This window comes from Gracilinanus agilis, chromosome 1 (genome assembly GCF_016433145.1).
Source record: "Gracilinanus agilis isolate LMUSP501 chromosome 1, AgileGrace, whole genome shotgun sequence".
In the NCBI taxonomy this organism is placed as follows: Eukaryota; Metazoa; Chordata; class Mammalia; order Didelphimorphia; family Didelphidae; genus Gracilinanus; species Gracilinanus agilis.
The window spans coordinates 19,786,326-19,799,072 of NC_058130.1; the positions used below are offsets into that span (position 1 = coordinate 19,786,326).

Consider the following 12,747-nt stretch of genomic DNA (forward strand, 5'->3'; position numbering starts at 1 on the left):
GCTAAGGTAAACTAAACATGCTCAAGCTACCACATTACAAAGATTTCAGTACTGACTCCTGTTATTTACAGGGAGAGACGGTGTCATGTGAGTACAACCTACGGTATTGCCTCTTGGGAAGATCTTCAAAGCTGTGAAAAACCAGAAAGGAATCCTATCCACATTGGGTCTGTCCATGACTGCATCCACGTAGCATTTATACTCATGTATCATGTTTGATGCACTACATTTTCTCCGAATGTTCCGGATGGGCATTCTACTAAGTCAAAAATTAGCCCCTCGACAGATGCCTGCTGGCCCTCAGTGAGTGCATTGCGTTAGCCGTTGATGTGATGAGGGGTCCATCTCTCCTCTTGAATGGTTCCATGCCTCCATGGAGAGTCTCCCATTCGTCACCACATCCCCACCCTACATCTCCATTCCAAGTTTGCCTATTCTACATCCAGGTTGCCCTCTGCTTGGGCCAGTCATACAAAGGGTGTCATCACTGTAGAGGAGTGGCGCAGTCCCTGGATGGCAGCATAAGGCCCCTGTTGAAAGTAGTGGTGGTATCTGGGCATGTGGAAGGAAGGGAACGTGGGTCCACTTCCCGGCATGGAGGTAGCGATGGCAGATGGGGCAAGAGGCATCCCGAGGCGGCTATATGGGGGCAGAGATCCCTGGATGGGGTGAGGGATGGATGTGGCGATGGAGGCAGTGCTGGTACCCAAGGCAGTCAGAGACTGGGGGTGCTGGAATCCGGGAAAACTGGAAGAAGAGGATACCCAGGAGCTGAGTGACAAATTGTCAGATGCAGTAAAAGCTGATCCTGTGAACAAAAAGCACATCAATTAATTAGAGCCTGCATTTCAGGATGCAAATCAGGGACAGGATAGCCCATCGCAATTACCTGAAGCAATGCTCCAGTTGAGCATGCTCTAAGGGGCTCAACTGAAACTGGCCAGGAAGTGTTTCAGGAGGGTCCTCATGAGTAACTACAAACTTGAATGAGCTCATGTTCTTGGGTAAAGAGACTCTGTTTTTGGTCCAAAAAATGTAATCCAATTCAGGAAATGGTTTTTTATGTGCCTGCTCCAGGCAAGGCTCTGGTAATGTGAAGACAGAAATAAAACAGTCTCTGGTCTTAGGGAGCTTGCTTTCTATGTGGGGAGAGCAGAGTATGCCTCTCACAACGCAGAATTACAAAGGCATTTTGTTGATTAAATGCAAAAGTGTATCTCAGGTGGACGGTCGGTACTCTTCCAGAAAGTGTGAGTCATGCTAAGATTTAGGAACTCTAAGCAGTGGACATGGACCTTCATCTTTTTCAATCTTCACGAGCAAATTCAAGAATATAATCTGACCAGTGTGGCCTAACAATCATAAATTTCACCTTCAACAAAGTGGCCCAGTGGTCAGAGCCACTGAGACTAATTATTAATAGACCCCTCTGAGTCCCTCATAGGTAGGATTACAGATTGTAAAGTTGGGAGAAATCTTAGGGGCATCTATTTAGATTTAAATTTGAGGAAACTGAGGTTCGGGGAGTCGAGTTACCTTGCCCAGGGCCATTCAAGTGGTCAATAGGAGCACAACGAGTCTCTTTTGGGACATCATCATGTCAGCCTTTATGCCCTCTGCAAAACTAACTGGTTTGAAATTCCATTTGAGTTCAAATGCAACATGGCTGTCGTCTAGAAGCTACATCAATGCAAGTTTTAAGTCCTGAACAAAGGAGAATTTGTCAGATAACCCCAAGCCCTGAACTGGTCAGACCACAACTGGGGCACGCTGGTCATTTCTTTTAGTCAGGGATGTTGGCAAACACGAATGTATTCCAAATAGGATAACCAGGAGGGGTGAAAAGTCTGGAAAATACATTCTAGAATATGGGATGTTTAGCCTGGTGGGGAAAAAAGAAAACTCTGGCACATGGCACAGGTTGGCTATATGATCCCAAGCAGTTCTCTAAGACAACTTACAGGTGAATTATTCATCTGTTTTAGTGGAGGACATTCTCGAGGATGATGAAATCATACATCCGTCTAAACAAAATCCAAAAAGCATAGTGAGAGAGAATATATGATGGCTCCTGTGGCATGATGGACAGAGTACTAGGTCCAGAGTCAGGGAAATCTGAGTTCAAATCCTAACTAAGACACTCACTGGCTGTGTGACCCTGGACAAGTCATTTCACTCACTAAGCTTTTTATTTTCTCTGGTATAAAAGAGGTCTATTCTTATTCTAAATACATACTCCTACAGAGCTGTCATGTAAAAGAAGTATTTCCCCTTCTCTGGATAGCTCCAAGGAGAAGACAGCTAAAAGAACAATAGACAAAATTATAGGAAGGAAGACTTTGGTTCCATACAAGGAAGAATTTCCCAACAATTAGAGCTATTCACTAATGTTCTCTTTGGAGGTAGTGAGTTCTCCATCACTGGAAATTATTAAAAATAGGCTACAAGATTTCTTCTGGGAGCAGAAAGGATTTCTTCAGTGAGTGAGAGGTCACCTTCAATGCTAAGATTTTCTAAGAGGGACTAAAGAATCATGGGTGTAGAAACCTTGGAGGCCACTGACTTCAGGCCCTTTGTTTTACCAATAAAGGAACTGGCACCAAGAGCGGGGAAAGGTCTTGGCCAGTCAGTCACACAGCTAGTAAGTACCTGAAATGGGATCCTTTGGCATGGAAGGAGGGAGAGAAGGAATAATCATTTATATAAAGCACCTACCAAAACGCTTTACAAATATTTCATTTGATCCTCACAGCAACGCTGAGAGGGAGATGCTATTATATGCCTCGTTTTACAGTTGAGGAAACTGAGGCAGGCATAGGTTAAGTGGAATTGCCCAGGATCGCATGGCTAGTAAGAGTCTGAGGCTGGATATGAGAAATTTAACAACTATGGAACTATCTGAAGACATGGCATATTGAATTTAACATTACAGAATCCCAGAAGTTCTGAATTTGAAAGGACACCCTGTGGTCATCCACTCCAACCTATCCCTGAAAATACACCTGACAACGGGCCATCCAGACTTTGGGGCAATGTGTCTCATTTTCTCCAGAAGCACTTCAAGACATCTGAGCTTGTTAGGGAGGTTTTCCTGACACTGAGTCTAAACTTACCTTCTTTTCTCTCAAAGTTCTGTCCCTTTAGGTTAAGTCAGAGAAGTCTATCCTTTGTTCCACTTGACCACCCTCCAAATACTTGAAAATGGTTATCACGCCCCTCTCTGACTTTTCTCAAGCACTGAGGCCAGCCTTAAAGCAAAGATCTTGTCTTTGTCACCCCCTTTTCTTTTCTCCCCTCTTCAAATGCTTCTTTCAGACCTCCAAAGATCTCCATTTTATATATCCCTTACAGATGTGGCCAGACTGGAGTTAGGAGAACTTTGGACTGCCGCTCAGGGCCCACCATACCAATGCTACAGGCAACAATGTGTATTTGTACAAAGCACTCTGGGAAAGTGCTTTCTAGGTGTTTTGTTTTTCACCTTATTGACTTAAATCTCTACAAAGCAAGTAGATCAGATATAATTCCTGATTTGCAGATCGATCTTAAGGAGCATTTATTCTCTTTATTCCTAGGCCACTACTTTTTCCCACTGGGTCACAAAACTAAATTGAGTCCCAGGCTACATAAAAGGTAAATGAATAATAAAAATTCATATTTTTAGAGGGTTTTAAAGCTTGCCAAGTCCTGTTCTCACAACAACCTCATGAGATACTCAGTACAGTCATTCTTATTCTTGTTTTACAGATTGGAAAACTGAGACCTGAAGAGGTTAAGTTCATGGTCACCCAGGCAGTGCAGGAGTTGAACATAGGTTTCTTCACGGAATGTCCAACCCTATTCTACCTCTCTGGCTCAGATTTAAGTTTTATTATTTCTTTTCATGACATGGGCCCAGTTGGGGGAAGTTGCCCAGAACAGAGTCCGTTGGTGTGAGATGGTTGCGACCCTATGCTCCTCTGGGAGTCAATAGGAATAATAATAATAATTTCTTTTCAAGGACAACGTCATTCTGTTTTTTGGACACCCTATAAATTCCCTAGAATAAGCCTCTAGTATCCTGGTAGGAACACTTTGGTTAAAATTCATATTAATTACCATCCTTACAACCTTATGCTCCACCACATCAATGACAATTCTTTTTTATAAAGTAGAAAAGGCAATGTCCACAAACCGCATTAAAGATCAATTTTTTTTCCCAACACAGCTGCCTAAAGTGAATCTATTCACTGATTACAAAATATAGCCTTTCTCCTCTTGAGAACAATCCTATAACCATCAGATTATCTGGCCTCTGACGTCTCTTACCTCTATTTTGTGCTGTCTGGCTCTCATCTCCCAGGACATCCTCTTCTCCCCCATAGGTACGGATAGGCGATCGGGCATAGGAATGCTTCTGAATCAGACTCTCAACACTCTCCCTGTATTTGAATAAAAACAATAATAATGTTGTTCGGTTGTACCCAATTCTTTTTGATTCCATGGACCATGTTGTCCATGGAGTTTTCTTGGCAAAAATACTAAAGTGGTTTGCCATTTCTTTCTATGATGGATGAAGAGAAACAGAGGTTAAGTGACTTGTCCAAGGTCACATAGCTAGTGTCTGAGGCTTGATTTGAACTCAGGTCTTCCTACTACTAAGCCCAGTGTTCTATCCACTAAGCAATCTAACTTCCTCGTTAACACAGTAATAATAATAATAATAACAATGACAATTTTCATTCACAAAATTCAACACAAATTTCAACACAAAATTCAACAACAACAAATATTCATATAAATTTACTGTGTGCCAGGCACTGGGCTAAGTACTTTATGATGATCTTATTTGATCCTTACAAAAATCCTAGGAAATAGGTATCATGATTATCTCCATTTTATAGCTGAGGAAACTGAGACAAACAAAAGTTAAGTGATTTGCCCAGACTCACATAGCAAGTGTCTAAAATAGATTTGAACTCAGATCTTCCCGACTCCAGATCTGGCTCTCTAGATCCTGAGCTACCTAGCTGCCTCCAATTTAGTAGTAGTAGTAGTAGTAGTAGTAGTAATAGTAGGCAGCAATAGCATTTATGAATAGTTTGCCAAGTTACGCTAATTCTCTCCTCTGCTCCTGACTACAGCCGTACAAGGAAGATGCTCTTCTGATCTCCTTTGACAGAGGAGTCACTCACGGTGAGTAAGTAGATAAGCCCTTGGCTGCATAGCTAGTAAGTGTCAGAGGAGACTTTGTACCCAAATCTTCCTAATTCCAGGGTCAGCATATTCTCGAGATACCACAGTGCTTCTCGGCTGATATCACGAGCATCCTGAGAATGGTTCGGTGACTAATTGACAAGCTTAGAGATGAATGAATAGATTTTTTTAAAATATTTTCTCAGATGAACCATGCTTGGAAACTGAGACTTAAAGAGATTAAGCGACTTTGTCTCATAGATGCCTTAGTAACAAAATAGTTGGCCTTTATAGAAGGCTTTAAATACAGTGAAATTTCCTCATGGTAACTCTTTAAGGAGGAGTTCATGAAAGCAGGGATTGTTTCATCCCCTATCTTGATATCCCCAGGATGTAAACTAGCAAATGCCTAACACATAGAAGGCACTTAATAAGTTATTGATTCATTGATTGATGGGGAAATTAAATGACTTGCCCAAGGTCATGCAGCTAGATAGGGTTAGAACCAGGATCTGAATCTATATCCTCAGACTTCTGAGACAGATGCTCTTTCCTTTACATCATGCCACCTTATTAGAAGATGCATCCGTGATTAATGGACATTTAGGGATCTGTAAGGAAGGCTATGAATGAGCCATAAGAAATCTTAAAATCTTGTATCAGGAAATCTGGTCCAAGAGCGTTCCAGAAGATGCACAAAGGACAAGAGAGAATGATTTTTAAAGAGTTTGGGCAGGAAAATTAGTCAGTAAGTGTAAAAATGGTGCCTAGACTTTGGGGATAGTGCAATTCCACTACAGCCTGTAAACCCAAGTGTGAAGGCTAATCTGAAGAACCGTCATTCTTACCCACCGCTGGGCACCCCTCAATAGGGCTGGGAATTAGCAATCGAGGTAAGTGTGTGCAATGCAGATCAGCAAGTCTAGGCTGCATAGGATCACAGCTTTCATCATCGATGTCCTTCAGCATTCCCCTGCTTCTTAATATTTAGTGTTTCACAGCTTCATCATATTCCATTTGGGTCATTCTAGACCAAATCCCTTTCCCTGACAGCCACTTCCCTTTGTGTGTCACCCACATTTATTAGAATATAAGATCCTTGAGGGCAAGAATTGGATTTGAATTCTCAGTACCTAGCCCAGAGCCTGGTAGGTAATAAGCACTTAAAAGCCTTTTTCATTCATTCATTTATCATTCCTACTTTTGTTCTTACACAGAGATGTTGTGAGAAAATGGAGCATAAGGCAGTCAAATGATTCCTCTATAAGAGGACTCAAGTCAATCATGATTTTAAATGACACTTCTATGGCACCTTGCATATGTTGTCTTATAGGTGTTTCACAATAGCTCTTCAAAGAAGGTACTATACATATCCCTATCCCCATTTTAAAAGAGAGGAAACTGAGGTTCAAAGGCATGAAATGACTTGCCCAGGGTCAGGCAGTGAAAAGACTCTGGAATCAGAGGACCTGTGTTCAAAAATCCTCTTCTAACACTTACATGGCTGACTCTGAGCAAGACATTTAACTTCTCTTTAAAAAAAAAACAAAACTTTAGGTCTGTATTCCAAAGAGATTTCAAAAATGGGAAAGGGCCTGCTTGGACAAAAATATTTATAGCTGCTCTTTTTGTGGTAGCAAAGAGTTGGAAATTGAGAGGGTGTCAATCAATTGGAGAATGGCTGGACAAATTGTGGTACATGATGGTGATGGAGTACTATTGTGCTCTAAGGAATGATGAACAGGATGGTTTCAGAAAGAGCTGGAAAGACCTACATTAACTGATGCGGAGTAAAATAAAAGCAGAACCAGGAAAACATTGTGCACAGTTACAGTAATACTGTGGGATGATCAAATGTGATAGACTTAACTACTATCAGCAATACAGTGATCCTGAACAATTCTGAGGGACTTGTGGCAAAGAAAGCTATTCACATCTAGAGAAAGAAATGTTGGAGAAGAAATGCAGATGAAAGCAGATGCTTTTTTTTTATTTATTTGGGCATATGTTTGAGGGGTTTTGTTTAGTTTTGAAAGATTATTCACTTACAAAAACAAACAATATGGACTTAAAAAAAGAGTAGATACCACATTTATCCCTTAAAGAAACCCCTAAATCTTTAAAAAAAAACAAAAACAAAAACATTTTCTTTCTGTCTAGAATTGATACTAGATATAAATTCCAAAGCAGAAGAGTGATAAGGGCATGGCCATTGGGTCAAGGTACTTATCCAAGATAACACAGATGGAAAGTATCTGATATTACATTTGAACTTAAGTCATTTAACTTCTGAAAATCTTGGTTTTCTCATCTGTAAAAGGTAAGAGTTGGACTAGATCAGTGGTTCCCAAACTTTTTTGGCCTACCGCCCCCTTTTAAGAAAAAATATTACTTAGCGTCCCCTGTCACATACTATCATTGCCTCCTTACATTTATTCACTACCCCCCAAATGCACCTGTGCCATCACCGCCCTCCTGGATCACTGCAGGACCCATCAGGGGGCAGTAGCACCCACTTTGGGAATCACTGGACTAGATGGTCATGCACTTTCCAGTTCTAGGGCTATAATTCTCCAAGTTCTAGGAAACTTAAAACCAGATCTTGCCTAGCCTCAACTCGTCCCATAAGCTGTGCTGCTAACAGACTGGCTTGTGCTTATGTCTTGATGAATTACAGTTAGTTCCCCATCAAGCCTGACCTTAACTGGTCAAGGAGAGAACATTAATGATGAGCTAAAGGACATACCAGTGGGCAGCCCAGATAGGATCCTTGAGCCAAGAAAAAGGGTTGAACTAACACAATGGCACATTCCCTATTTTTTATTGGAAATCAGAAACCCAATGACCCAAAACAAACACCTGAAAATAATTAAGCAAGTAAATAAAATAACGGAGGGACACCCCACATGAAGCCCAAACCACTTTATACCAAACATTTAAGTGGGAGTACAGCCAACAAATGAACAAGTAATAGAAAAACAAGAAGTGTTTGCTTTTGCCCAATCTGGCCTCTGCCTTCAGTTCTCCCTCCTCTACACTAATTTTTCCGTCTCATTTAATTTGCAGTTGGTGTGCATCCTGCTTGGGGCTGCTGGTGACTTTACGTAGTTCCTCTGTCTTTTGGTATTCCCATGCTTCTTCACATTTAGTGTTTTACAGATTCATCATATTTCAACACAGGGCAGTAAGGTGGTAGAGTGGATAGAGTACCAGGGCTAGAGCCAAATCCAGCCTCAGACTTATACTTGCTGTGGGACTCTGTGTAAGTTATTTAACTCTGCCTCAGTTTCCTCATCTGTAAAATGAGCAAGAAAAGGAAATGGCAAACCACTTCAGAATTTTTAACCCCCCCAAAAAAAACAAAATGAGGACATGAAAAGTTGGCCACAAGTAAAAAACAACTAAACCACAACATTCTAATAAAATTAGAATTTATATGGTAGTGTAAGATTTAGAGTTTCATATCTTTTATCACATTTGATCCTCATGATAACTCTGGGAGGGGAGGTATTATCTATCACTGTCCCCAATTTATAGGGGAGAAAACTGAGGCAAACAAAAGCTAAATGACTTGTACAATTAGTACAGTTAGCATCTGGGAATGGATTTATACTTGTCTTTCTGACTCCAGGTTCAGTGCTCCATCTGCTGTGGCCTGGATATGTATATTACATGTATGTATATGTGTGTATATACCTGTAATCACATATACATACACACATATATAGATAGATTCAGTCATTTAATTAGTGTCCAATTCTTTGTGACCCAATTTAGGGGTTTCTTGGCAAAAATACTGGAGCAATTTGCCACTTCCTTCTCCAGTTCATTTTACAGACATGGAAACTGAGGCAAATGGGGTTAAATGACTAGCCCAGGATCACACAGCAATTTGAATGCAGAAAGAGGAATCTTCTTGACTCCAGATCAGGTACTCTATCTGCCGTACCACCTTTCTGCCTCTATGTATGCAGATGCCCAGACTCACATTCTATCCCCTAAAATCACTGCCTACCCCTAAGTATGTGTATATGTGTGTGTGACACAGTAGCTGTCCCTCTAAACATGCCACCTTGCCCCTACGGGTGGCAGGCATCTCCCTAAGACACATCTACTGTATCGTGTATGGGTTGTACCCTGCACTGGCAGAGGAATCTCCCCACTGGGAGATATCATGCAGAGAAGAAATCCCAGCAACTCTGAGTACTTACACAAGATTCGAGGACATTGCTATGTCCTTATTTGTCATTTTCTGATTGTTGCCTTCTTGAAGGGGGCTTCCAATATTTCGATATTACAAATAAAGCAGCTAGGAATAGTCTTCTCTCCTCACATCTCCAGTAACACCTTTTCACCCAGCCCTCTCCACTGATGTCTTTATGTTTTATTTTTTTAAAAGGAAAGAATTCATCAGGAGGGCTGATCATCTCCTCCTCTCCCAACCCTTTGACATGCCTCTTGACCTTTCCTCCTTTCCTCCAGTATCTGCTAAAAAGTGTAATGCAAGGTTTTGCATTGCAATATTAGCTTAGACAAAGCTGTTGGTTGCCCTGGATGGGATGTTGATGATGGCATGTGCCACGGGCCAGTTGCCAGCTGGCAGTTGGACTGAGACTATAAAAGCCCCTGCAAACCCAGTGCAAAACCCTGCATTACAAAGGCTGGTCCCTTTTTGACCAAGATGTCAAACTCAAATGGAACTGGTCATGCATCAGAATTCCTGTGAGCTGCAAATCAACTTTAAAAACTACATATTAATTTTATCTACATTATATTGTATTTTTGTTTTGCTATTTCCCAGTACTTTGTTAACTTGGTTTTTACCTTCCTTTTTTGTTCTTTGTATGCTGGAATGCTCATATTTATTGTTTGTTAAGCTCATAAGAGAAGGCAGCTAAGTGATTCAATGGATAGAGGATTAGGCTTGAAGTCAGGAACACCTGTATTCAAATTTAAACTCAGACACTAGCAGTGAGATCCTGAACAATTCACTTAACTTCTGTTTTCATTGATCTACAGGACGAAGAAATGGCAAACCAAACCACTCCAGAATCTTTGCCAAGAAAACCTATGGTCCACCATGGGGTCACAAAGAATCAGAGACAACTGAACAACAGCCACAAAGTTTATTTTTTTAAAAAATGTTTTTTTAATGTTTACTAGTTTATACTTTCATTAGCTATATTCTTGGGTTCTGTTTCCCCATAGCCCCATCATTAATCATTGGAATTCTGACATTTTTTTGGTTTGAAATTTATACTCAATTTTGTCTACATAGAATAGAATCTTAAAACTGTCTTGATTTTCATTCCTCTAATTTCCAAAGAATTTGAGGATCTTTACGTGATTTTATTAAAGGCAATGTTGTATAGAGGATAGCAAACTGGCTTTGAAACCAGAAAGTCTCTGGCATATTTTGGCTGCACAATTCACTTCACCTAGTGATGCTCTGGGTAACTCTCTCAGACTAGGAAGATGTTGATCTGCATTGGTGGAAGAAGTTTCCTTCCCTGATTCCACTATAAGAAAAGGTCTAATCCTCTCAAAGGTTTTTCTGGTCTAATTCTTTTTATTATTTCTTCACTGGGAGAAATTAATCATAAATGTGAATAAAACATATATATTATACACTAGTTCCTATAGATTTTGAACATCTGTCCTTTAGTCAAAATGTTTATGTCAATTCCCTTCCCTATTAGTTTCTTTTATTTTTGCTAAGATAATTGCTTTTTGTTGTGCCAAATCATTTTATCTTTGTATAATCAAGTCAATCTATTTTGTCCTCAGTAATTTCTTCCATTTGGTTGATTGATAAAAATGTTTCTCATTTTCTTAGTTGAGACAAATCTATTCTTCCTTTTCCTTCCAGTCTTTTGAAAAGTGTTTTTTTTTAATTTTATATTTAGATCATTGATCCAGTTAGAATTATTGTGGTCTTTGAGTAGGTCTTTTTTTTTTGCCAAGAATTCTATTCAATCTATTGTGATTGGTCCAAATCCAATAGGCCAAATGCAGTATGATACTGTTTTTTCCAATAATTTTTATTGAATATTGATTCTGCACTCTAATGTTTTTAGACATGATCTTATCAGACAATAGTCAAATCTGCCCAGTTGTGTTTCTAGATGTTCTATCCCACTTCCCAAATCTATTTCTTTATGTTTTATAGTACAGACAGGTTTTATAATGATCACTTTATAGCATATTTTAAAATCTGGAAGGGCAGGACCCCTTCAAACCATTCTCTTTTTCATAGTTCTTAATATTCTTACACATTTACCTTTCCATGTAAAATCTGTTATGACTTTATCTAATTAGATGAAATGGCCTATTGGCATTTTGATTGCCATTGCATTAAATTTCTAAATTAGGATGGAAAGTATTGGCATTTTAACTATATTTGCTAGACATATCTATGAGTGAGGGATATCCCCTCCATTTATTTGTCTGGTTTTTCCTTGAGTTCCATCAAAATGATTTTGAGGTTGCATATATATATATATATGTATATATATATACATATATATAATATTATAATATATAGTATTATATATCAACATATATATGAGGTTATTTATTTGTCTGGTTGTTATTTGTCTGGTTTTTCTTTGAGTTCCATCAAAATGATTTTGAGGTTTTATATATATATATATAATATTATAATATATGGCATATTATAAATATTATATATCTACATATATATAATGTAGATGATTCATTGAGGAAAAGCTGTGGGTTTGGAGTTGAAGGACCTGGATTCGAATGTTCTTTCTGACCCTTGGGTAGCATTTGGTCAATTTTCTTACTTCTCTGAGCTTTAGTTATCTCAATTGTGAAAGAGGTGGAGGTGGAAAGGAATAAGTAATTATATGGAGTCTACTGTGCTTTTTTCAAGTATTATCTCATTTGAACCTCATATCAACTCTGTGAGGTAAGTGCTATTATAATCTCCATTTTCCAGTTGAGGAAACTGAGGCAAACAGAGGTTAAGTGACTTGCCCACAGTCACACAACTAGTAAGTGTGTGAGGCTGGATTTGAACTCAGATCTACCCTGACTCCAGGTCCAATATTTTATCCACTGAGCCACTTAAGTTGCCTCCTTTCTTTCTATTCCCTGTCTTTTTACATAGTGCAAACAAAATTTTGTCACATCCCTGGGAAAACAAAGGAGATACCAGTTAATGAAGCTCTACTTTGATTGTGGATTTCTTTTTCTATGGGTGTATATACACTAAAAGCAGCTGTAGTAAAAGATAAATTTATTAGATTAAGTAAATAGCCCTTCTTTAGTACTGGGGGGTCCATAAAAATGGGAAGACAAAAGGTTAAGCTAGCAAGCCTAGTTAAAACAAATATCTTATCTTCATTAGAAAGAACTAAGGATTTGAATAAGAGATTAGTTTAAACAAAGATTAAGACAATGAAACCATAAATTAAACTCTAATGAATTTGTCACTTTCTTTAGTTTGGCCCTAAACCCAAACACTTGTATATTTCCATCCAAGTCAGCTGATCAGTTCATTAAAGCAAGTCCTCTCTGGGAGCCTCTACCAGGCTGGACCCCCCCCCC

General features: G+C 39.3%; 1 protein-coding gene across 1 annotated transcript in view; it reads right to left on the reverse strand.

Annotated features, from left to right (window-relative positions):
• Nucleotides 1–467: 467 nt before the first annotated feature.
• The window catches only part of TBX20 (T-box transcription factor 20), a 65,650-nt gene continuing 53,370 nt past the window's right edge, over nucleotides 468–12,747 (reverse strand). Inside the window, exons 6-7 of the mRNA XM_044675643.1 lie at nucleotides 4,309–4,421; nucleotides 468–808 (exon numbers count right to left, since the gene is read on the reverse strand). Coding sequence (XP_044531578.1) covers nucleotides 468–808; nucleotides 4,309–4,421 — 454 coding nt within the window. The remainder of the gene's footprint in view (nucleotides 809–4,308; nucleotides 4,422–12,747) is intronic.